The 23,310-nt window shown below is 41.3% G+C and overlaps 4 protein-coding genes and 1 long non-coding RNA gene across 8 annotated transcripts in view; 1 reads left to right on the top strand and 4 right to left on the bottom strand.

Annotated features, from left to right (window-relative positions):
- The window catches only part of LOC110505559 (echinoderm microtubule-associated protein-like 5), a 59,221-nt gene extending 51,518 nt beyond the window's left edge, over nucleotides 1–7,703 (bottom strand). Inside the window, exon 1 of the mRNA XM_021584857.2 lies at nucleotides 7,172–7,703. Coding sequence (XP_021440532.2) covers nucleotides 7,172–7,368 — 197 coding nt within the window. The 5' untranslated portion in view covers nucleotides 7,369–7,703. The remainder of the gene's footprint in view (nucleotides 1–7,171) is intronic.
- Nucleotides 7,704–8,388: 685 nt separating this feature from the next.
- On the top strand, nucleotides 8,389–14,609 carry LOC110505556 (tetratricopeptide repeat protein 8). 2 transcript variants are annotated; one of them, XM_021584853.2, is made up of 14 exons: nucleotides 8,389–8,704; nucleotides 9,112–9,141; nucleotides 9,331–9,451; nucleotides 9,672–9,735; nucleotides 9,916–10,165; nucleotides 10,308–10,352; nucleotides 10,572–10,657; nucleotides 10,753–10,840; nucleotides 11,568–11,678; nucleotides 11,933–12,072; nucleotides 12,252–12,426; nucleotides 12,617–12,739; nucleotides 13,033–13,116; nucleotides 13,271–14,609. In XM_021584853.2, the coding sequence occupies exons 1-14, from the start codon at nucleotides 8,591–8,593 to the stop codon at nucleotides 13,385–13,387; spliced, it is 1,548 nt and encodes a 515-aa protein (XP_021440528.2). In that variant the 5' UTR covers nucleotides 8,389–8,590; the 3' UTR covers nucleotides 13,388–14,609. The 2 variants fall into 2 exon arrangements, with proteins under 2 accessions (XP_021440528.2, XP_036818574.1); XM_036962679.1 differs by lacking the exon at nucleotides 9,112–9,141 and having other exon boundaries at nucleotides 8,393–8,704.
- LOC118944247 lies at nucleotides 13,934–16,301 on the bottom strand. Of its 2 annotated transcripts, XR_005039539.1 has the most exons (3): nucleotides 15,869–16,301; nucleotides 14,922–15,058; nucleotides 13,934–14,739 (listed from the first exon to the last, which is right to left on the bottom strand). It is a non-coding gene; the product is annotated as an uncharacterized LOC118944247 (long non-coding RNA). The 2 variants fall into 2 exon arrangements; XR_005039540.1 differs by lacking the exon at nucleotides 15,869–16,301 and having other exon boundaries at nucleotides 13,934–14,787; nucleotides 14,922–15,365.
- Nucleotides 16,302–18,534: 2,233 nt separating this feature from the next.
- LOC110505557 (C-type lectin domain family 4 member K) lies at nucleotides 18,535–20,932 on the bottom strand. Its single transcript, XM_021584854.2, has 6 exons — nucleotides 20,679–20,932; nucleotides 20,379–20,495; nucleotides 20,014–20,277; nucleotides 19,644–19,807; nucleotides 19,014–19,153; nucleotides 18,535–18,818 (listed from the first exon to the last, which is right to left on the bottom strand). Exons 1-6 carry the CDS (start codon nucleotides 20,803–20,805, stop codon nucleotides 18,650–18,652), a joined length of 981 nt encoding a protein of 326 aa, XP_021440529.2. The 5' UTR covers nucleotides 20,806–20,932; the 3' UTR covers nucleotides 18,535–18,649.
- Nucleotides 20,933–21,029: 97 nt separating this feature from the next.
- LOC110505558 (C-type lectin domain family 10 member A) lies at nucleotides 21,030–23,078 on the bottom strand. Of its 2 annotated transcripts, none has more exons than XM_021584855.2 (6): nucleotides 22,913–23,078; nucleotides 22,470–22,586; nucleotides 22,017–22,280; nucleotides 21,768–21,931; nucleotides 21,410–21,549; nucleotides 21,030–21,290 (listed from the first exon to the last, which is right to left on the bottom strand). In XM_021584855.2, the coding sequence occupies exons 1-6, from the start codon at nucleotides 23,067–23,069 to the stop codon at nucleotides 21,125–21,127; spliced, it is 1,008 nt and encodes a 335-aa protein (XP_021440530.2). In that variant the 5' UTR covers nucleotides 23,070–23,078; the 3' UTR covers nucleotides 21,030–21,124. The 2 variants fall into 2 exon arrangements, with proteins under 2 accessions (XP_021440530.2, XP_021440531.2); XM_021584856.2 differs by having other exon boundaries at nucleotides 21,030–21,279.
- Nucleotides 23,079–23,310: the final 232 nt, after the last annotated feature.

The following is a 23,310-nucleotide window of genomic DNA, read 5'->3' as shown; positions in this document are numbered from 1 at the left end:
AGCCCACAATGGCCCAGTCACACACACACACACACAATGGCCTCCCCCCAAGCCCACACTGATTGTGCTCACCATTCTGAGATGCACATCACATGCACCGGAAAATCCCTCATAGAAACAAACCCATTCTTCAGTAAAAAGGCCCTCTAACATCCACCTGAATTGCCCTGGAGGAACCAACTCCACCAACTTGAAAGAGTTTTGGAGATCATTCCACATGAGAGGCACAAAAAAAAGAAGCAAATTTACCTAACTCGGTGGAAATTGAAGGCATCTCCAGGGTTAGCCATCATGACGTAAAAACATTAACCTAATAAAAATGGTTCTGTAGGAATGAGGTTTGTGCCGTAGGCCTAATACATAATCACAGCATATTGGCTATATGACTGGCCTGCCAATATTGTTCTTCTCAGACCATTATTAGCTTTGACAACAAAATAGATCAGTTGGTGTAGCACTTACAAGGCACAGCTGAGCAGAAATTGAAATAATTTGCTGTTTTATTTGATTGGACTGATGGTACCTGCATATGATGGTAATGGTGTTTTCAAGACAACTGGGAACTTGGCAAAAACGAGATCAAATCATGATGTCAGTGAACTTCAGTTCGGAAAGTCGGAGCTCTAAAAATATGCCCGAGTTTCCGAGTTGGATGACCGTTCAAAACAATTTTACCCAGTCTGATCTCGTTTTTTTCAGAGTTCCCAGTTGTCTTGAACGCATTGAAGTTGGAGATTTTTGAGTTCCCAGTTGTTCTGAACACGGCATTAGTCTCAGTGGTGGGAGGGACAGAGCAGCACAGGGTCCGCCTCTCATCGTCCCTGCTCTCTCCTTTCTTTCCTCCGATGAGACTGACCAGAGAGAGGACTTCCACCTGATGGCGAAACTCGAGTCGCACCGCATCTGCCTCAGGCACAAATTCATGTAGTTTTGTATCCATTTAATCTAAAATATTATATTAGAGGTTTTAAATCCAGAGCATTCAGCCCTCCCTCACCTTGGGTGCTGCATATTACCGCTTTTCTTAAATAATGAGGTTTATTCCTCCATATGAAGTTAAATAATTTAGTATCAACCATTTTAGTTACTGACCGAGGAACATCCAAGGCAAGGGAGCTAACCAACAACTGTAACGATGTATTTCAAATCAAAGGTTATTTGACACCTGCTTCGTAAACAATAGGTGTAAACTAACAGTGAAATGCTTTTTTACTGGCCCTTCCCAACAAGGCATAGTAAAATTGTGAAAAATAATAAAATAAATATAATAACACGCGGAATAACTCCAAAATAACTACAACTTTCCTATATAGAGGGTACCTGTATCTAGTCTATGTGCAGGGGTATGAGGTAATTGAGGTAGATATGTACATGTGGGTAGAGGTAAAGTGACTATGCAACAGGATATATAATAAGCAGTAGCAGCAGCATATGTATGAGTCAAAAGAGTTAGCGCAAAGAGGGGTCAATGAGGATAGTCTGGGCAGATCGTCCGACAGAAAACACATACTGTAGTTACTGTAGACAGAAAACATACTGTAGACTAGAGGACAGCAAATACTTACACTGTAGTTACTGTAGACTAGAGGACAGAAAACACATACTGTAGTTACTGTAGACTAGAGGACAGCAAATACTTATACTGTAGTTACTGTAGACTAGATGACAGAAAACACATACTGTAGTTACTGTAGACAGAAAACATACTGTAGTTACTGTAGACTAGAGGACAGAAAATACTTATACTGTAGTTACTGTAGACTAGAGGACAGAAAACACATACTGTAGTTACTGTAGACAGAAAACATACTGTAGTTACTGTAGACTAGAGGACAGAAAACACATACTGTAGTTACTGCAGACTAGAGGACAGAAAACACATACTGTTGTTACTGTAGACTAGAGGACAGAAAACACATACTGTAGTTACTGTAGACTAGAGGACAGAAAACACATAGTGTAGTTACTGTAGACAGAAAACATACTGTAGTTACTGTAGACTAGAGGACAGAAAACACATACTGTAGTTACTGTAGACAGAAAACATACTGTAGTTACTGTAGACTAGAGGACAGAAAACACATACTGTAGTTACTGCAGACTAGAGGACAGAAAACACATAGTGTAGTTACTGTAGACAGAAAACATACTGTAGTTACTGTAGACTAGAGGACAGAAAACACATACTGTAGTTACTGTAGACTAGAGGACAGAAAACACATACTGTAGTTACTGTAGACAGAAAACATACTGTAGTTACTGCAGACTAGAGGACAGAAAACACATACTGTAGTTACTGCAGACTAGAGGACAGAAAACACATACTGTAGTTACTGTAGACGAGAGGACAGAAAACACATACTGTAGTTACTGTAGACTAGAGGACAGAAAACACATACTGTAGTTACTGCAGACTAGAGGACAGAAAACACATACTGTAGTTACTGTAGACTAGAGGACAGACAACATTTATACTGTAGTTACTGTAGACTAGAGGACAGAAAACACATATACTGTAGTTACTGTAGACAGAAAACACATACTGTAGTTACTGCAGACTAGAGGACAGAAAACACATACTGTAGTTACTGTAGACGAGAGGACAGAAAACACTTATACTGTAGTTACTGCAGACTAGAGGACAGAAAACACATACTGTAGTTACTGTAGACGAGAGGACAGAAAACACTTATACTGTAGTTACTGTAGACTAGAGGACAGAAAACACATACTGTAGTTACTGCAGACTAGAGGACAGAAAACACATACTGTAGTTACTGTAGACTAGAGGACAGACAACACTTATACTGTAGTTACTGTAGACTAGAGGACAGAAAACACATACTGTAGTTACTGCAGACTAGAGGACAGACAACACTTATACTGTAGTTACTGCAGACTAGAGGACAGAAAACACATACTGTTGTCATGACTTGACTTTAACATGAATCTGAAGACTTATTTATCTAGTTACCTAAATAGGTTTAATTGTTACCGATTAAATGAATCATGGAACAATTAACTCATTAGGATCTGGGGCCCTGCGAGAGCAGTTCTTTGAAGAGTTACCATCTCCTGAATTAAACTACACAGATGTGATAGTTAAAGACCTTTAAACAGTCAACTTTTTAATCATAACCTTGTATCATCATTCTGAACCGTCATAACTTCCTTGCATCTGCAAAAACGTGAGTCAGTACTACACAAATTGGTTTAATTATTTATTTACTATCTAATTAAATGGGAACACAGGATAAACATACACACTTAATACATTAGAAACAGGTCCCTAGCGGACTGATACAATATGGCTGCTTGTTACAAAAGACATGGAAAGGGCGAGAAAGAGGGACAGAGACACTTAACGTTGGTACATTTAGAAGCTACTCACTTATAGTGACGCAGTGGTCTCCCAAGTGACGCAGTGGTCTAAGACACTGCATTTCAGTGCAAGAGGCATCTCTGCAGTACCTGGTTCGAATCCAGGCTGCATCACATCCGGCTGTGAGTGGGAGTCCCATAGGGTGGCGTACAATTGGCCCAGCATTGTCTGGGTTTGGCTGGGGTAGGCTGTCATTGTAAATAAGAATTTGTTCTTAACTGACTTGCCTAGTTAAATAAAGGTAAAATAAAAATATTAATCTTATAATTGCACATGAACCGCTGCCTGCTTGGAGTAAGAAATCATGAATGTATTTATGTGAAATGCCTTGGTTCGCCGTGTATCTCTTTCGGAACCGGGCTGCTTTGGAAAGGGGGTTGGGCCTTTTTGCGGCACGCTTGTAAGCCTTTGATTGTCCAAAAGGGAGTCTTCTACTGTTGTTCTCCTCTGCAGTCGTATGGTATCCAGTGATTTGTCGTGTAGTCCTGAACAGAACTACAGAGTTTATTCTCCATCCATTATCTCTGGAAGATGCTTCTTTGAAGATAAGCTAGCCAGCCGTGTTGATGGTTCCCAGTAAGAGTAGCGTAATAAGATGGTTTGAACAGAGTAGTAGAATGGTCCCACTTAAATTAGGACAGCTAATCAGCCGTACTAGTGATTGTCCGGGAGGTGAGTTCATCGTTTCAACCTCGTGTTGAGATTCAGAGTTCAGACAACTTTAAACGTAACCTGCAGCTCTACGTCTCTCTGGTCTGATGTGTTTTTTTCTTAACCCATCATTTTAAACAATTTGTTCAAAAGGGGCGGTTCCGTCAGGCTGACACGCTCTCTGACCTCACTCAGGGGCGTGACTTGTCACTGTGCAAAGCTTATGTAAAACAATTATCTCTTATAGCTTCAGAAATCACATCCCTCTCTTAACAAAAACACTTTCATAACGTTTCATATTTCATGCACAACGCATAGGATGGACACTTCATACATGTAATGGGTATACTTTCCAAGTTACAGTATTTCCTTTATACATTTTTGTATGACATCACAAAATAACAAAGAAAATGACATGAGTGTTCTATAGATCACCTCTGACCATTCCCCACGTTCTACGTTAGAAATATTGTTCCAGTATTCGCTTTTGAACGTGTTAGAGTTTCAGCGGGAAAAGGTCTGATGAAACAAAGGACATTCCTTGTGTCCTAGGGTGAACCTTAGAGAGGGAGAGCTGAATGTTCTCTCCTTGATTTACAACAGGGCATGAGTTGTTAACCCCCACCAGTTCTTTCTCTCCCCCCCCCCCCCCCCCCCGAATGAAGTTATTCATTGCAAACCTGATCTGACCTAATTGGATTCTCGTGGACAGCCATGACACTGTAGTGGAGTGGATAGACAAGACAGTACCACAAAGTACAATGCTGGGCGCGACTCAATGAGAATGAACAGGTCCTAGTCAGTCCAATGAAATGGTCTTTCATTCATGTTCCTAACCTGGCCATTAACTAGCTCTCCTCGGTCAGTCAGACAGTCAGACTGGAAAACTGGCAAACTGAGAACGCCACAGGGCAAAATAACATCAGCAGGGTGATATATTAGGATAGGAATGAATTCATCCAGCACACAAAACACTAACAAATCTAAACATAGTTACAAGACAAACTGAAGAACTGAATAAAGTCTGACTCTGACTGAATAAAACACAGACTGACTCTAAGAAATGAAAGTTAGACTCCATTCACTGCAGAGAGCTTTCCTCTGTGGCTGTTTCGTCATAGAAAATGTAATCACAGCACAGTGAGGAGGGAGATGACTGCACCTCCTACTGCTATTTGAGGCGGCTGCATCTTTTTCACATGACTTCGTGCAGCGTGAGCGAGAGCTGCCCGCCAAACAGCTGCAGTTCTGTCTTCTGTGCCTGCTCCGCACTGCTTCCCCTGAGCCCTACCTCTGAGGTAACCCGAAACAGTAATCTGCACACCACAAGACTGTATTAGCTCACCAAGCTAAAGTCTAAGCATGGAGAGCCAACACAAGTCCTCAGGTCTCAGACAAGAACACTCATGGCATGAGATTCACTGAACTACCTCCACTACACATATGCTTCTGATACAGTACCAGTCAAAAGTTTGGACACACCTACTAATTCATGGGTTTTGTCTTATTTTTTATATCGTAGAATAATAGTGAAATCCTCCAAAATAGGAAATAACACATATGGAATCATGTAGTAACCAAAAAAGTGTTCAATCTAAATATATTTTAGATTTGAGATTCTTCAAAGTAGCCAACCTTCGCCTTGACTGCTTTGCACTCTTGGCTTCATGAGGAATGATTTTGAAACCATCTTGAAGGACTTCTCACATATGCTGAGCACTTGTTGGCTGCTTTTCCTTCACTCTGCGGTCCAACTCATCCCAAACCATCTCAATTGGGTTGAGGTCAGGTGATTGTGGAGGCCAGGTTATCTGATGCAGCACCATCACTGTCCTTGGTCAAATAGCCCTTACACAGCCTTGAGGTGTGTTTTGGGTCATTGTCCTGTTGAAAAACGAATGACTGTTCCACTAAGCGCAAACCAAATGGGGTGGCGTATCACTGCAGAATACTGTGGTAGCCATGCTGGTTAAGTGTGCCTAGAGTTCTAAATAAATCCCAGATAGTGTCACCAGCAAAGCACCTCCACACCATCACAACTCCTCCTCCATGCTTCATGGTGGGAATCACACATGCAGAGATCATCCTATGATATGTTACATTTCGTATTGTTACATGAGACAGATGGTTATGACAGGTGGATGGGTGGTTGTATAATGTGAATGTCTCGCAACCCAAAGGTTGTGAGTTCGAATCTCATCACGGACAACATTAGAATTTTAGCTAATTAGCAACTTTTCAACTACTTACTACTTTTTATCTACTTTGTGTGGCTGATGTGAAATGGCTAGCTAGTTAGCGGTGGTGCGCGCTAAGAGTGTTTCAGTCGGTGACGTCACTCGCTCTGAGACCTAGACGTAGTTGTTCCCCTTGCTCTGCAAGGGCCGCGGCTTTTGTGGCGCGATGGGTAACGATGCTTCGTGAGTGACTGTGGTTGATGTGTGCAGAGGAGCCCAGGTTGGGGTGAGGAGAGGGACGGAAGCTATACTGTTACATGTGCAACTACTTAGCATGTTAGCTAACCCTTCACCCGAACCTTAAGCTTTTTAGCTAACTCCTAAACTTAACCCTTAGCCTAGCTAGAATTCGTAACATAGCATACGTTTTGTAAATTCGTAACATATCATATATTTAGCAAATTCGTAACATATTGTACATGGAATTGGAATCCTGTTCAGAATCCTTTGATAAAATGTCTCACCTTTTCCTCCTAAAAAAAACAACGGTATCAGAGATATGATACAGCAACTGCATCCTTCAAGACAACTAACACGTTGAAATCATTACTCCCTCCCCAAAGCCTCTACTTTGATCAAAGTCGCTCAATAGGTGCTGAAACGAAAGCTACTTTTAATGAAGTGGCTGTCCATCCAGTAGGTGCTGAAAGAGGTTAGTTAGCTCACAAGTTAGGACTCTGATATTTTCATAAACTATAACATTTTCACTCTTTGAAAGTGTATAACGTTAGTCACATATTACTACTCATAACCTCGATTCATTAGATACTTAGGCAAAGTATCTCCTCGCCAGAAATATAAACTTGATCATTTTCGTGTGTTTTTTGTTGGCCATGTCGTCGCGTTTTATTTTTAATCTCGGTATATCTGTGGATGAATGAGTTTCTGCAAATGGGATTACCTGATTATGTCATCGTTGTGTCCCAAGTAAAATTTTTGCTTGTGTTCCCGTGTGTTGTACACTACTCCGACACCGGCGACGAAGTAGACAATTTCCTTGGCCGCTGTGTAGTACAGGTTGTTGCGGCACTGATGTCCACGATACCCGTAAACCCACTCTAGTCGCAGGTGACAATTCGGAGCGGTCCTGTCAGCCATGTCCGTATTTCTTTTTTGTCGAGAGTTTTTTATATTTCTTCATTCACCAAGACGGATTTCATTCAATCCCGTATCCCTTAGTTCCACTGGAAATGCATCGTATCCGGTACAAGCGGTAACAGCGGGCATTCGAGTGCCATGTGCATAATAGTCTAACTGAATCTAGTTTTACTTCGAGATTATATGCTTATCTTTAATTAAAATGGTTAACTATGCCATCCTTTTCATAGTGAAAACCATATATCTACCTCTACTTCAGCCTTAGGCTAGCTGCCTCTCTTGAGAGTCGAGGCAGGTCGAAGCTCTTGTCAAATCCTATAAAGATGGAGTTTTCGCGTTTACTTACAAGCACCTCCCCCAAATGTTATCTACATTGGTGATAGATCAACAATCTGTCCAATCACATTCCCAAATATCTATTTAGCGTTTGAAGGGATGTTCACGGACCAATGGCAATCATTATAATTGGACATGAACTTCCTTCCATAAAGAATGTGCTCTAACCATGTTGTGAGGTCAATGACAGGAAGATTTTGACAGCTGTCAATCCAAGTATATGGCGTCACCGTTTAATATTTTACCCCATTGCACATTTCTTCAACATTCTGCAGTAGTTTTTCTATCTATGCAAAGGCTCTATCCCACGGGAAGTAGGTATACTTATATGTTTCAGAGACTATATCAATGCTGTTGAAAGTGACATTCAAAACATTAACTGGATTTTTTTTAAATAAAACACGCATTCAGGTTCACATTATGATACTTTTGCCTCCTATCCTCACAGCTTCTACTTTAAATAAAGTCGCTGTCTACTCAGTGGGTGCTTAAATAAAGGTCACATTTTAGCGAATGAAACTTGAATACAAAAAAGCGCTCGAAAGGTTTTTGAGGAAAACCATTGAACATGCTTCACTTTAGAGAATACTATTTGTTCTCGCGGTAAATACCTAAAAAAAATCAATGCACCGGGTGGGGAGAGTTCGTGCTATACTGGATGGGATGGTCTTAAAAGCAGTGCCAGTGCACACCTCCATCCGGCATGCTGAGCGAGCTCAATCAAGTGCACATACAAGAGGACCTCCCCTCTCCTCCGTTGCTGGGAGTGACAGGACACTTGCTGCTCAAGCAACAAGCTTAGTGTTGATATCTAAGCTCTAATTTACCTAGCTAGCTAACTAGCTACCTCTTCATTAATTTTAGCACTACAAGCAGTTAAGACAAAATGGAGATACCTATGGATCCCTTGTTTCTTGCATGGAGCTACTTTAGAAGACGGAAGTTCCAACCATGTTCCAATATTTGTTCGAAGATATTGGAGGACAGTCCATACGACCAGGTAATTATAAACTGAACTTGCTAGCTAGCTAGTTAGTTTAGCTCTGCTAGCCAGCTCCAAGCATTAATCCAATTTAACTAGCAGTAGCAAGCTAATGTTGATAGCATGCTTGCAAAATCTGCCATTGCTTGCTTGCTGGCTAACTAGCTGTTTTGCTAGCACATTGTTAGCTAGCTAGGTAGTATTGGTTGCAAGAAAAATCTACTTGTTAACTAGCTAGCTAGCCTTGCTATAATGTACGGCAAATTTAGAGACCTTAGCTAGTGCCCCGCTGTCAATTTCATCTCACTTTTAGTTAATCTAGCTACTCTTAGCTTCCTTTTTCTTGAAATGTGATTTCTATAATGTATGCATCAAATCTGTATTCACCTCTTCTCTCATAATTTCACTCACTGCTGTATTAAAAGGAACCTGACTCATCATCATATATCTCTGAGGTAACCTCTTCCTTGCCATGCTGATTCTAACCTGGCATGTTGAAATACAAATAGAATGGATAGCTAAATGAATGAAATATCTGTAGTACATCTGTACTGGAGTTCCATACCTTGTAACATCACATTGTAAAATAAAATCTGAATCACTGTAAATATGCCTTCTAAACACGCCTGTTACTTCTTTGACAGGCTGCATGGAGTCTGAAGACCCGTGCTCTGACAGAGATGGTGTACATTGATGAGGTGGAGGTGGACCAGGAGGGGATCGCTGAGATGTTGCTGGATGAGAGCTCCATCGCACAGGTTGCTCGTAAGTCTGAACTCTGAACTGTCCCAGAGGGCCAAGAGTTTATTTTTTTTTTTTCTGGTCAGGCCAATTGGTCAGGAAAAACTCTTGACCATACCCACAGTACAGCCTACTGAATCTCAGTCTGTCTCAATCAGAAAAATATATTACCATTCTGATCTGGTAAAATCTGTCCAAAATGTTCTCAGCTCTTTGAATGTACTGTAATGAGGCTTTCTTTCAGGCCCTGGGACATCACTGAGGCTTCCAGGAACAAGCCATGGAGGTGGACCTACTCCAGCCATCAGGTATGTGACATTTGAGAATTCACAACTATCTTGTATGTGTTAAGTATCCCAAAGCATTTCCCCTACTGAAATTGTGTAATTACTGTAACAATGTTTCTGAAATTGAGTCATGGGGAGCCTTATGTTCCTTGAAAAGCATCAGATTAGTTCTGAACTGAGCTTTTTTTGTCCTGACTCTAGGCCCATGACCCAATCGGGACGTCCTATCACAGGGTTTGTGAGGCCCAGTACTCAGTCTGGCAGACCAGGGACGATGGAACAAGCCATCAGGACCCCTCGCACGGCACACACTGCCCGTCCTGTCACTAGTGCGTCTGGGAGATTTGTCCGGCTGGGAACAGCCTCCATGTTGACCAATCCTGAGGGACCATTTATAAACTTATCTAGACTCAACTTAGCTAAATATGCCCAGAAGCCCAATTTATCCAAGGTAAGAGTATTTTTATGAATGTAAGGCAATGAACATTGTCTCTCCAAAAATATTTTTGTCATTGTACTTGTATTTATTTGGGTTATTTGGGTTCAATACATGTTATGACAATTTCTGTGTTTTTTTTTTTTTCTGCCCCCAGACCTTATTTGAGTACATCTTCCATCATGAAAATGATGTTAAAAATGTGAGTTACCAATACAGATATACACTGAGTTTACAAAACATTAGGAACACCTGCTCTTTCCATGACATAGACTGACCAGGTGAATCAAGATGAAAGCTAGGATCACCTATTGATGTCACTTGTTAAACCCACTCTATTAGCGTGTGTCTTTGGCTTTCCATGTTGCTTTTGTTTGTAAGTTTCACTCTAAAGCCATTTGTACCTTTTGTTTGTGTACAGGCTTTAGACCTGGCTGCTCTGGCCACTGAGAATGCTCAGTTTAAAGACTGGTGGTGGAAAGTCCAGCTGGGGAAATGCTACTACAGGTAAAGCTTTAGATAATTACTTAGATCTCATACAACTGTTATTATACTATACTACCACTACAATTCTACTACATTGTGACTGCTTTCATTGACAGACTTGGTTTACACCGGGAATCAGAAAAACAGTTCCGATCTGCTCTCAATCATCAGGAGGTGGTGGACACGTACCTCTATCTGGCCAAGGTAACAACATACAACCTACAATGTCCCGAACACTGTAAATACTGTGTAGCTACAAGTGTAAAACCACTGTGTGTACAGTATGGATTAACCATGACACGAAGCTTCTCTGTAGCAGATAGCACGTGGTGCGTCACTCAACGGCGAGTTGTTTCTATAAGTCCAAATAGGTTTTTGTTTTTTATCAAATGTATTCATATAGCCCTTCTTACATCAGCTGATATATCAAAGTGCTGTACAGAAACCCAGCCTAAAACTCCAAACTGCAAGCAATGCAGGTGTAGAAGCACGGTGGCTAGGAAAAACTCCCTAGAAAGGCCAAAACCTAGGAAGAAACCTAGAGAGGAACCAGGCTATGAGGGGTGGCCAGTTCTCTTCTGGCTGTGCCGGGTGGAGATTATAACAGAACATGGCCAAGATGTTCAAATGTTCATAGATGACCTGCAGGGTCAAATAATAATACGTGGTTGTGGTTGTCGAGGGTGCAACAGGTCAGCACCCCAGGAGTAAATGTCAGTTGGCTTTTCATAGCCGATCATTGAGAGTATCTCTACCTCTCCTGCTGTCTCTAGAGAGTTGAAAACAGCAGGTCTGGGACAGGTAGCACGTCCGTTGAACAGGTCAGGGTTCCATAGCCACAGGCAGAACATCGAGCTACAGCGATCTACTACCCTATATTTGTCACAAATTATATAAAAATACTTATTGTTCTGTTTTGCCACTAAAACAGGTGTATCAGCGGCTTGATCAGCCTATAACTGCACTGAACCTCTTCAAGCAAGGTCTGGACCACTTTCCTGGGGAGGTCACTCTCTTAGCAGGAATTGCTCGCATTCACGAGGCACGTGACATGATTCCTTTTCTGTTGTTTGTTTGTGAAGCGTTCTTTTGCTTAAAGAAAGCACCAGTTGAAATAGGCATGTCAGATGTGTAATCTGAAATTATCAGCTGATTGCCCTGGAATTTGGAGCCTAATTGTTTTGCATCTCTAGTAGCTATTGAATAATTCTACTGTCAATTGAGAGAACAGATGCAGGTTGATCAGGAGGTCCAAAATCTGTCTTTAATAGTATCTGTTATCTGCGTCTCTCACAGGAGATGAATAACTTCACCTCAGCCACAGAGTACTACAAAGATGTCCTGAAGCAGGACAACACTCACGTTGAGGCTATCGCCTGCATAGGCAGCAATCACTTCTACACGGACCAGCCTGAGGTCGCCCTGCGCTTTTACAGGTTAGTCACGCACACACACACACACACACCACTCCCTTTAATTCCCTCATTTTACTCTGATTATTATGGCTATGCCAGTGCGATATTAAAGAATGTTGATCATGTCAGTGGATACACATGCCTTGTGTGGTTGCGTTGACTTTACAGTTGTTTTTCCTTCTAACCCTCCCTTCCTGTAGACGGCTGCTGCAGATGGGAGTATATAATTGCCAGCTGTATAACAACCTTGGACTGTGCTGCTTCTATGCCCAGCAGTATGACATGACCCTCTCCTCCTTCGAGAGGGCTCTGGCCCTAGTGGCCAACGATGAGGAGCAGGCTGACGTCTGGTACAACATTGGACACGTAGCTGTGGTGCGTTAGCTTGGCACACACAGATGTTATTGTTACTGCATGAAGTTACTCTACAGCACCCTCTTCTGTATGCTTACTGGTTTCTCTTGGACAGGATCCAAACTCTGGCTGCGTGCTTAGAACATATAGCATGCTATCACTTCTTCACATTTCTGTTTATGTTACATGCATCTTATGTTTCTCCCCACAGGGAATAGGAGACCTGACTCTGGCATACCAGTGTTTTAAACTGGCCTTGGCCTTCAACAACGACCATGCTGAGGCCTATAATAACCTGGCGGTGCTGGAGCTACGCAAGGGACACGTTGAGCAGGTGAGTGAACTGTGATTTCTAGATCCTAAAATATATCATATTTATCAAATGTTAGTTTTGGTAAGATAATTGAGAGAGTAAATCTGTTATAAATGACATACCTTCTTTCCAACTGGTGGAAGCTTCTTCCAGGCTTGCTCTTCTAAGGCATTATACCCAGTGGTTGTCTTCCATATAGTACAACACGTTATGTAAAAAGTCTTTAGGAACATCTACAGTAGTCGACTGTTTATCATGTTTTGATATAGTCTAATTCAGAATGGTTGTTTTTGATTTCCTCCTTTTTCTCACAGTCCAAAGCGTTCCTCCAGACCGCTGCATCACTCGCCCCTCACATGTATGAACCACACTTTAACTACTCCACTCTGTCAGACAAGGTAACGAGACACTTCATCAGCACTTTTTAAATCTACTTAACTATTGACATGCAGCCTGCACATTCATAGCATTGTTTTAAATTAAAAGGACAGACCGTTTTTAGTCATGAGGGATCATATTAATTGATGTGCTGTTGTCTTCTGCTGTGTCCAGATTGGAGATCTGCAGAGTAGCTATACTGCTGCCCAGAGGTCAGAGGATGCCTTCCCTGAGCATGTAGATACCCAAGAGATTTTGAAACACCTGCGCCAGCACTTTGCTGTGCTGTGAGCTACTGACCAACACACCTGACCTGAAAGTCCAGTCTACCTGTGCGATAGCTCACTTGTCAGAGTGTTGCTATTAAACAGTGACTGGCCTCCTCATGTAATGGTTAGACATCTTCACGATCTACAGACAAATATTTTTCCTGCAGGGACACAACTGTTACTTGATGGTGACATTATACAGGCTAAGTGATACCAAGGGCAATCTGGCTTGGGCAACTCACTGCACATAAATTATTGTAAAACAGTAGTTTACAACTGCCTAGCCCAATGTAGGTCTTGTTAGTTGTAATTTAAGTGTTTTATGTGCTTGTTTTTCTCTTCAATGGTTGGTTCACAGGCTTGTAGAATAGTGTAAGGTACTTTTAAGCACTGATTAGTAAATGTACATAGTCAAGTATGAACATGGAAGAAACAAATATTTATAGTAAATGTATTTATATGGCTATCTTTTTATAGTGTATTTTTGTACTACCATTCCTCTTGTCACAATTGTTACGCGGAGTGGAACAGGGGAACCCTAGAGCAGACTCAGATGAGGAGACTGGGATGAAGTAACCAAGGTATTTATTGAAACATGGGGAGATGGAGTGCAGGTCAGGGGAAGCTCTGGCAGGTTGCTGGAAAACAAATGCGGAGCCTGAGGCTGGAGCGAGAGGGGTTGAGACAGGGTGAGCAGGTCCGGAGGGGAATCCAAGGGACTAGTAAAGTGGGGAATCCAGGACAGAGTAGCAGGATGACGAGATGTTGGACTGGAGACGGACCAGAGTCAGAGCAGGCATAATGAGCAGAGATTACGATCTGGCAGTGAGGAAGTGGCAGGACTGAGTATTTGTAGAGGTCTTGATTATGAAACAGGTTGCAGCTGGTGGGGATCTGCTCTGACTCCAGCACACCTGTCTCCGCCCACACAATCACACACGCACACACACGGAGAGGGAGAGAGCACTGGGGGAGTGTTGGCAGGTCAAGGAGACACCGGATGAGCACTAGAGGGCGTGGCAGGAGCAGATGTGACAACAATTTGTAGTCTTGTTTGTTTTTGATTACTCGTTATAATCAAAGATACAGAACTCATTCATTTCTATGTGTTTAACTTTACAGTATGACAATTTATTTCAACAGATACAATCTTATGCTATGTACAACTTCAATTTACATTTGATTCCAATGCCTATTTTCAATGTATGTATTTACTTAATTAAATAATGGACATTTTACAGTCATTTATAAGCCTTCCTTGATTGCATTTCACTTGTACAAGTAGCACCATTCCAGAACTTCATGGGATTTATTTTGATGGCCGCAAAGTCCTCCATTCCATAGTGGTCATTGGGCTCTCTGTCTTCCCAGTACCTTTTTAAACCAAGTTAAAGGTTACTTTCTAGACGTTCTGGTATTATCCTGAATGATAATGGTACAGTGTCACAGGCAGTGGAAACATTTAACCAAGAACTGCTTAACATGTTGGTCTATACAAATACATAGAATATCATGATTAAACCTGTATCCAGTCCAAAGACTTGTGCAGCTCTTACCCCTGAGTCAGATCAGTCCCATCAAGCCATGTCCAGGTGCCCTCTGTATCCTCTTCCTCCTTCAGTCCTATCCAGAACCCTTTTTATGTGCATGGGTTCGGAGTTAAACTGCACTGTGTGCATCAACTTATAAATGCCTGAGCAAACAAACACAAGGCAGGAAATAAGCTTATTTAATCAGTGGTAACTGAATTTTGGACAATCTTTCTCTTATAGTGCTCTCAAACCATTACAATGTAAATGGGCCTACTCCATGGAGAAGAGCACTTACAGTATTCCACATAGAGAGACATTGCATAGAACTGATGGAAATGTTGGGGGAGGGGGTTCTACTAAGCTAACATATGGAATTGTTTTGACATGGTCATGGATCATTTAGCTATTTGATTTTGAATTTTAGGACCCCTGTAGTTATTTTATATATAAATGGAAAAACAAACAGTCAAAGAATAAATCATAAGGAATAAGGTTTTGAAGTGTCTGTCCTATATCTAGGAGATATTTACGAAAGCTCAGGAAATATTGTATATATTTTTTGGGGGACACATATTAAACCCTCTTTTTGTTGGCACAAAACTTCTATACGTTCATGAATTTGTTTAACCAGTACTGGGTTACTTTCAGACAACACTTGTGGAGAAGACTCGTGAGAGTCCGCTTTCCATAGTGTGGTCATATTAGTTTGTAGGACAAACCGTATCGTTCGGACGCTACAGTCATTTTTTGAGAAGACTGATTTTTGGGATGTCTCCTGGTCTGGCAAACAGCGCTGTAGATCTGCCATTTTCCATTGCAGGTGCGGAAGGCAGACCTAGGCGTATACGGTGGATTCAGACTCACCCCATACAAAAACATATCTCCAGCTTAAACAGACGAGTCAATCGACTCCTAAGAATTTACATTTATCAATGTCTGTTCTGCATACAAAAGAGTACCAAAAGTCTCACCAACTTCAGTGACGCTGGACTGCAATGCCACCTTCTGTTCCTGAAGGCTTTCAACCTGCCTCTAACTCCATGCCAGTGTGTTTGGCGCTGCCTGCTGGTTTTGTTCACCTTTTGGAGCTCTCGCAACCTGGTCTCAGAGCATTTCGTATTCTGTACCTAAAACCGGGGCACTCCATTTAGAATGATATGTTAAATTTGGCATGGTTTCATAAAACAGATGGTTACTTACGGCAAAAACGAAAGGAGGATGGTTAATCGAGGTGGGTGGATAACACGAACATCAAGCAAGCCATAAATTGCTTGTTTGAATCTCTAATTAGCAACATTGCTACTACTTAGCATGTTAGCTAACCCTTCCCCTAACCTTAACCCTTTTAGCTAACCCTAACCTTAACCCTTTAACCATAGCCCCTAAACCCTAGCCTAGCTAACGCTAGCGAGTTGCTACCATTAGCCACCTAGCTAGAATTTGGATGGAGCATTGGAAGTTAAGACCAGGTTTAGCCATTGTTCTCTCTCTTACATCTGGCCTTCACAAGAGAAGGTCACGGTTGTTTTATAGGGGTATCCTTTGTTTATTTGGTGTGGGCTACAGCCAAACAGTAGCCTGTGTGATTTTGGGTTAATGAACCGTAAATTCTTAAACTCAATCCTCTGTCTGGACAATTGTTCCTTTATGATCTAGTTAGATCATTACAATACCAAATGAAATGTAACATATCAAACTAAATCGGATGTCTCAGATTTACATACAGAATAGTATGAAACTCTCTTAGACCAGGTTGCAACCTGTCAGGACCTCCTCTTTGGCATGGATCATATTGCTGTGGGTGGCTCTGAGTTGCTCCAGCTCACTGCTGCTCTGTGTCAAGTTCTGATATAGTGGACTGTAATTCTCACTGACTTTGCTGTCTGTGGGGACCAAAGAGAGACCTAACATCACTTGAGGAAGATGACAGAAGATCTTTCAATTAATGATTTAAAGCAGAGTGAAATGATGAAGGACACTACTCACATTGGACCCCTAGACCAATATCAATGACCAGTAGAAGAGCACTGAGCATGCCCAGACTCACTGCAACCAATCAGTAGAATCGAGAACTCTGCTCATCTCTCACCATGAATATGGACACTGGACAAGGGACAATTTTTATCAAGTATTACCGCAATAAGCTTTGGGTTAATCCACAGGATTGTTGTGACATACCTGTATTCAGAATTACATTCTCAAATCTACAATCTGTCACCAAGCTCCTGGATTGATATTTTAAATGACAGCAGTTAGTCTCTTGATTTTCCGAAAAGGTCACGTTTTCCTTGCGGTACCTTGTTGTTGGTCTTGTCTGTTATGGAGAGGATGTCCATCTGTGCTGAAATCATCCTGACATCAGCTCATTATATGTTCCCTTGAATCCCTCATGAAACTCTGGGGGCAGTATTTCATTTTTGGATGAAAAACGTTCCCGTTTTAAACAAGATATTTTGTCACGAAAAGATGCTCGACTATGCATATAATTGACAGCTTTGGAAAGAAAACACTCTGACGTTTCCAAAACTGCAAAGATATTGTCTGTGAGTGCCACAGAACTAATGCTACAGGCGAAACCAAGATGAAATTTCATACAGGAAGTAAGACAGATTTTTGAGGCGCTGTGTGCCAATGTCTCCTTATATGGCTGTGAATGCGCTAGGAGAGAGCCTACACTTTCTGTCGTTTCCCCAAGGTGTTTGCAGCATTGTGACGTATTTGTAGGCATATCATTGGAAAATTGACCATAAGAGACTACATTTACCAGGTGTCCTCCATCGAAACTATTGCGCAATCTCCAGGTGCGAGCATTTTTCCATTTTGAACAGAGGAGAAACCAAACTGTCAGGAGTGACTTATCATCGAATAGATATGTGAAAAACACATTGAGGATTGATTCTAAACAACGTTTGCCATGTTTCTGTCGATATTATGGAGTTAATTTGGAAAAAAGTTTGCATTGTTATGACTGAATTTTCGGGTTTTTTTCTCAGCCAAACGTGAAGAACAAAGCAGAGCGATTTCTTCTACACAAATAATCTTTTTGGAAAAACTGAACATTTGCTCTCTAACTGAGAGTCTCCTCATTGAAAACATCTGAAGTTCTTCAAAGGTAAATTATTTTATTTGAATGCTTTTCTTGTTTTTGTGAAAATGTTGCATGCTGAATGCCAGGCTTAATGGTATGCTAGCTATCAATACCCTTACACAAATGCTTGTTTAGCTATGGTTCAAAAGCACATTTTGAACATCTGAGATGACAGTGTTGTTAACAAAAGGCTAAGCTTGAGAGCTAATATATTTATTTCATTTCATTTGCGATTTTCATGAATAGTTAACGTTGCGTTATGGTAATGAGCTTGAGGCTATAAATAGGATCCCGGATCCGGGTTTGCTTGTAGCAACAGATTCCCTTAAACAGATCATCTGATATGTCAGAATTCTCCATTGACTTGTCTGTCTGCTGTCTGCCAATATTGAACTAAAACAACTGTCTACTCATTCTCTCTGCCTGTGGATGATTTGTTTTGTCATTGCCCTATGTCAATGCTTCATGTGAATACTGTGAAGCCATTGGTGGTTTGAGTGGAGGGAGGTGTGTGTGTGTGACAGAAATATCCTCAAACAGCCAGTGATGTATTATAATTGCCCAATATTAATTGAATTTACTTTTGTTATAAACATTTTCATTTAACATGTAGTGTCTTTGCATATGACAACACTCATGAGACAAATTATTACAACTTTAATTCCTAGGTTGCCTTTGCTTTCATTTCACATATCCATTTCAGTGCATATCTACATGGGGCATCGTTCCAAGTCTTCATGGCATCCCAAGTCGCCTTGGGATGGTTTTTGGAGTAAATGGCTGCACAGTCCTCGTTATTCATATCGTCGTTAGGCTCCCCATCTGCCCAGTATCTTGAACAAAGGTCAAGGTACATTTTTATACAATTTGTCTATCTCCATACCATGCCATAGCAGATACGTTAAACTTATGTTAATCAGAGTCTACATGGCTCTGATATTAATTAATAGGTAATAGGACAGTAGTAATAGTCAATGGTAATACTAGCTACTAAACAAACCAATTCCAATAACTTGTGTAGCTCTTACCCCTGAGTCAGTTCAGTCCCATCAAGCCATGCCCAGGTTCCCTCTTTATCCTCTTCCTCCTTCAGTCCAATCCAGAACCCTGTTAGGTGCCAGGATCCTGAGCTGTATCGTAATGCTTGTATTGCCTTATTGATAAACTCCTGAGCAGACACACACCACACATACAGAGAGAGAGAGAGAGAGAGAGAGAGTGTCAAACCTTTACCATGTAAAGGGGTCTATTCCATGGAGTGGGACATTAACATAATTTCACTTAGAGAGACATTCCATAGAACTGATGAGAATGCTAGAATGTTCTACTCAATCTATGCTAACCTGGTATGTACTGTATATTTTCTTTAACACATTGTGGAAGTTACACCATATTTAAAAAAAAAAAATATTTAACCTTCATTTAACTAGGCAAGTCAGTTAAGAACAAATTCTTATTTACAATGATGGCCTACCCCGGCCAAACCTGGACGACGCTGGGCCAATTGTACGCCACCCTATGGGACTCCCACTCACAGCCGGATGTGATGCAGCCTGGATTTGAATCAGGTACTGCAGTGACACGTCTTGCACTGAGATGCAGTGTCTTAGACCGCTGCGCCTATCCGGAGAAATACGGAATATATCCAAATAACTTACCTGCTTCTCTTCACTATTTATTATTGCCAGGTCAGCTCCTTTTTTAATGCAGCTATCTCTGCTTCTGTCCCACGTTTTCAGAGGAATGGAGTTCGACAAGGGAAAGTAGTAACACACCGAGTTGAGCAATTTCCATCCTGGCAAACAACGGCCACAGCTTTCCACTGTTATAAAATGAGATGGAAAATATTGAAACATGACTTTTGTTGTAACGTGACAAATGCAGGCCCCCATATAAGCATGCACTGCTGTTTCAGATCTCCAGAGTGGGATATTATCAAAGCAATTATTTTGTTATGAACATCTACCAATAATACATTCCTCAATGTCTCTTCTAGATACAATATTGCATAGGATACAAAAGTCTCACCAAATTCAGTGACGCTGGACTGCAACGCCACCTTCTGTCCCTGAAGGCTTTCAACCTGCCTCTGTAACTCCATGCCAGTGTGTTTGGCACTCCCTAGCTGCCCGCTGGTTTTGTACACGTTTTGGAGCTCTTTCTGCAACAATGTCAAGGCCTCCTCTTTGGCATGGATCATGTTACTGTGGGTGGCTCTGAGTTGCTCCAGCTCACTGCTGATATGTGTCAAGTTCTGATATAGTGGACCGTACTTCTCACTGACTTTGCTGTCTGTGGGGACCAAAGAGAGACCTAACATCACTAGAGGAAGAGGACAGAATTATTCATTTAATTATTTAAAGCAGAGTGAAATGATAAAGGACACTACTCACATTGGACCCCTAGACCAATGTCAACGACCAGTAGAAGAGCACTGAGCATGCCCAGACTCACTGCAACCAATCGATAGAATTGAAAACTCTGCCCATCTCTCACCATGAATATGGACACTGGACAAGGGACAATTTTATCAAGTATTACCGCAATAAGCTTTGGGTTAATCCACAGGATTTTTGTGACATACCTGTATTCAGAATTACATTCTCAAATCTACAATCTGTCACCAAGCTCCTGGATTGATATTTTATAGGAGAGCAGTTAGTCTCTTGATTTTCCGAAAAAGGTCACTGTACCTTGTTGTTGGTCTTGTCTGTTATGGAGAGGATGTCCATCTGTGCTGAAATCATCCTGACATATCAGCTCATTATATGTTCCCTTGAATCCTTTCAACACATTGTTTGATATGTCAGAATTCTCCATTGACTTGTCTGTCTGCTGTCTGCCAATATTGAACTAAAACAACTGTCTACTCATTCTCTCTGCCTGTGGATGATTTGTTTAGTCATTGCCCTATGTCAATGCTTCATGTGAATACTGTGAAGCCATTGGTGGTTTGAGTGGAGGGAGGAGTGTTTGTTTGTGTGTGTGTGTGTGTGTGTGTGTGTGTGTGACAGAAAGATCCTCAAACAATCAGAGATGTATTATAATTGCCCAATATTAATTTAATTTACTTTTGTTATATACATTTTCATTTAACATGTAGTGTCTTTGTATATGACAACACTCATGAGACAAATTATTACAACTTTAATTCCTGGGCTGCCTTTGCTTTCATTTCACATATCCATTTCAGTGCATGTGTACATGGGGCATCGTTCCAAGTCTTCCTGGGATAGGTTTTGGAGTAAATGGCTGCACAGTCCTCGGCTTTCTTATAATCATTCGGCTCCCCATCTGCCCAGTACCTTGAACAAAGGTCAAGGTTCATTTTTAGACTATGTAATAGGTAATAAGACAGTAGTAATAGACAATGGTAACACTAGCTACTGAACAAACCAATTCCAATGACTTGTGCAGTGCTTACCCCTGAGTCAGTTCAGTCCCATCCAGCCATGTCCAGCTCCCCTCTGTGTCCTCTTCTTCCTTCAGTCCAATCCAGAACCCTGTGTTGTACCTGACTATTGAACTGTATCTTAATGCTTGTATCGCCTTACTCATAAAGTCCTGAGAAAACACACACACACACAAACAAACACAGACAACGAGAGAGAGTCATGCACAAACAAGCTGTTGAACTAGGTTGGTTAAATTATCAATAATGCCAAGTTTGGAACAGTACTCACTTTCCCAATACAATGCCCTCAGAGTCACACAAAATATGATAGTAAACATCACGCTCCCAGTTACAGGAACAAGATCCGCACTGCCGGTCCATGCCTTACCTGCTTCTCCCAGCTATCTAACACAACCAGGTCAGCTCCATAACTTAAACAGTCTTTTCTGGCCTCTCCCCAGCTTCTAGACTCAATGGCATCAGAAATGGCAAAGTAGTAACATGTTGAGTTCAGCAGATCCCATCCTGGCAAACATAGGCCACAGCTTACCTCTGTAAAGACACATTGGATGTTTTGTTTTTTGACTAGTCAGTAGATCAAATCCTAAATTGGGTGCCTCACAAAAAGTTATCTCACCAAGCGACGATATTTGGGACTGCAGCTGCGTCTTGTCCTTGCGAAGGCTCTCAATCTGCGCCTGAAAGTTATCGTTGCTGGCCGTCTGTTGCTGTAATGCTATCTCTAGTTGGTGGAGGCTAGTGAGCTCTCTGTGTAACTTTCTCTGGGTCTCCTCTTTATCGTGAATCACATTGTTCTGGACAGCTCTGAAGTGCTCCAGCTCACTGCTGATCTGTGTCAAATTCTGATAGAGTGGAAGATGACTCTCACTGACTTTATTACCTGTGGGGATCAAAGAGGAACCCAATATCACTAGGGAGAGACAAAAACGCCTTTCATAAACAAAGTAGTACGTTTAAGTTTTTTTCTATGTAAACAACAGGACATGCATGCTGCATTGACATGTACATCGAGAGTGAGAGATTACTATACTTAGTGTTGAGTCTTGTCTTTGGACATGGTTATACTCACAGAATACTCCCAGGACAATGGCAACAACCAGTAGAAGAGCACTAAGTGGCCCCAAACATATTGTAATCAATCGGTAATGTGGAAAACTGGGCCCATCTCGTACTGTGAATGTAGATACTGAAAGGGATCATTTCCGTCAGTATCAGAGTGTCGAGGTTATAAACGGTCCACAAAATAGTCATGTTTTCACTGAACGACTTCAGTGAAACATTCTAGACAGCTTACTAAAAGGTATGATTTGCACAAACTGGATCAGGGTTACACTTTTAGAGATGGGCAGTGTCAAAGTCCACATTGTCTCAAAGAGCTTTTCTAAAGCCAATTCAAAAACACACTAAAACAAAAATGTACAGTCACATTACGCTGAAGAAAAAGGTTAACACATTGACTTAATATCTAAATCCTATTATTTTATACTTGAAAATTGTATTTGTTTATGGTACCTGGTTTCTGGTCTTGGCTATGATAGAAGGGAGCTTCATCTGTGTCAAACCCATTTTCGGTATATTTCTCGTAATTCTCCATTGAATTGTCTGCCCTGTTAAAAATGTTCCAGTCAGTGGGGATGGTCGTATCTCTCTGTGGAGTTTGTTCAAACATTGGACTGTGTCAATATAGTGTGTGTGCTTGTTTGTGTGTGTGTGTGTGTGAGTGTGTGGACATGTCTATTTGCGCAATGACAGGATTGACTTCAGAGATACAGTGATTGTAGAAAGGGGTTACGTGATTTTGACAGTAGCTTACAGGCATCTCGGTGGCAAGTAAAATTCTATATTTCATATTAAAACACACCTACTGTAATATGAATACAGTATCAAAGCAAGTACTGTGTAGTGACACA

This window comes from Oncorhynchus mykiss, chromosome 25 (assembly GCF_013265735.2).
Source record: "Oncorhynchus mykiss isolate Arlee chromosome 25, USDA_OmykA_1.1, whole genome shotgun sequence".
Classification (NCBI taxonomy): domain Eukaryota; kingdom Metazoa; phylum Chordata; class Actinopteri; order Salmoniformes; family Salmonidae; genus Oncorhynchus; species Oncorhynchus mykiss.
Note: the sequence above shows the minus strand (reverse complement) of the source record. Positions and strands in the feature narration are given on the sequence as shown.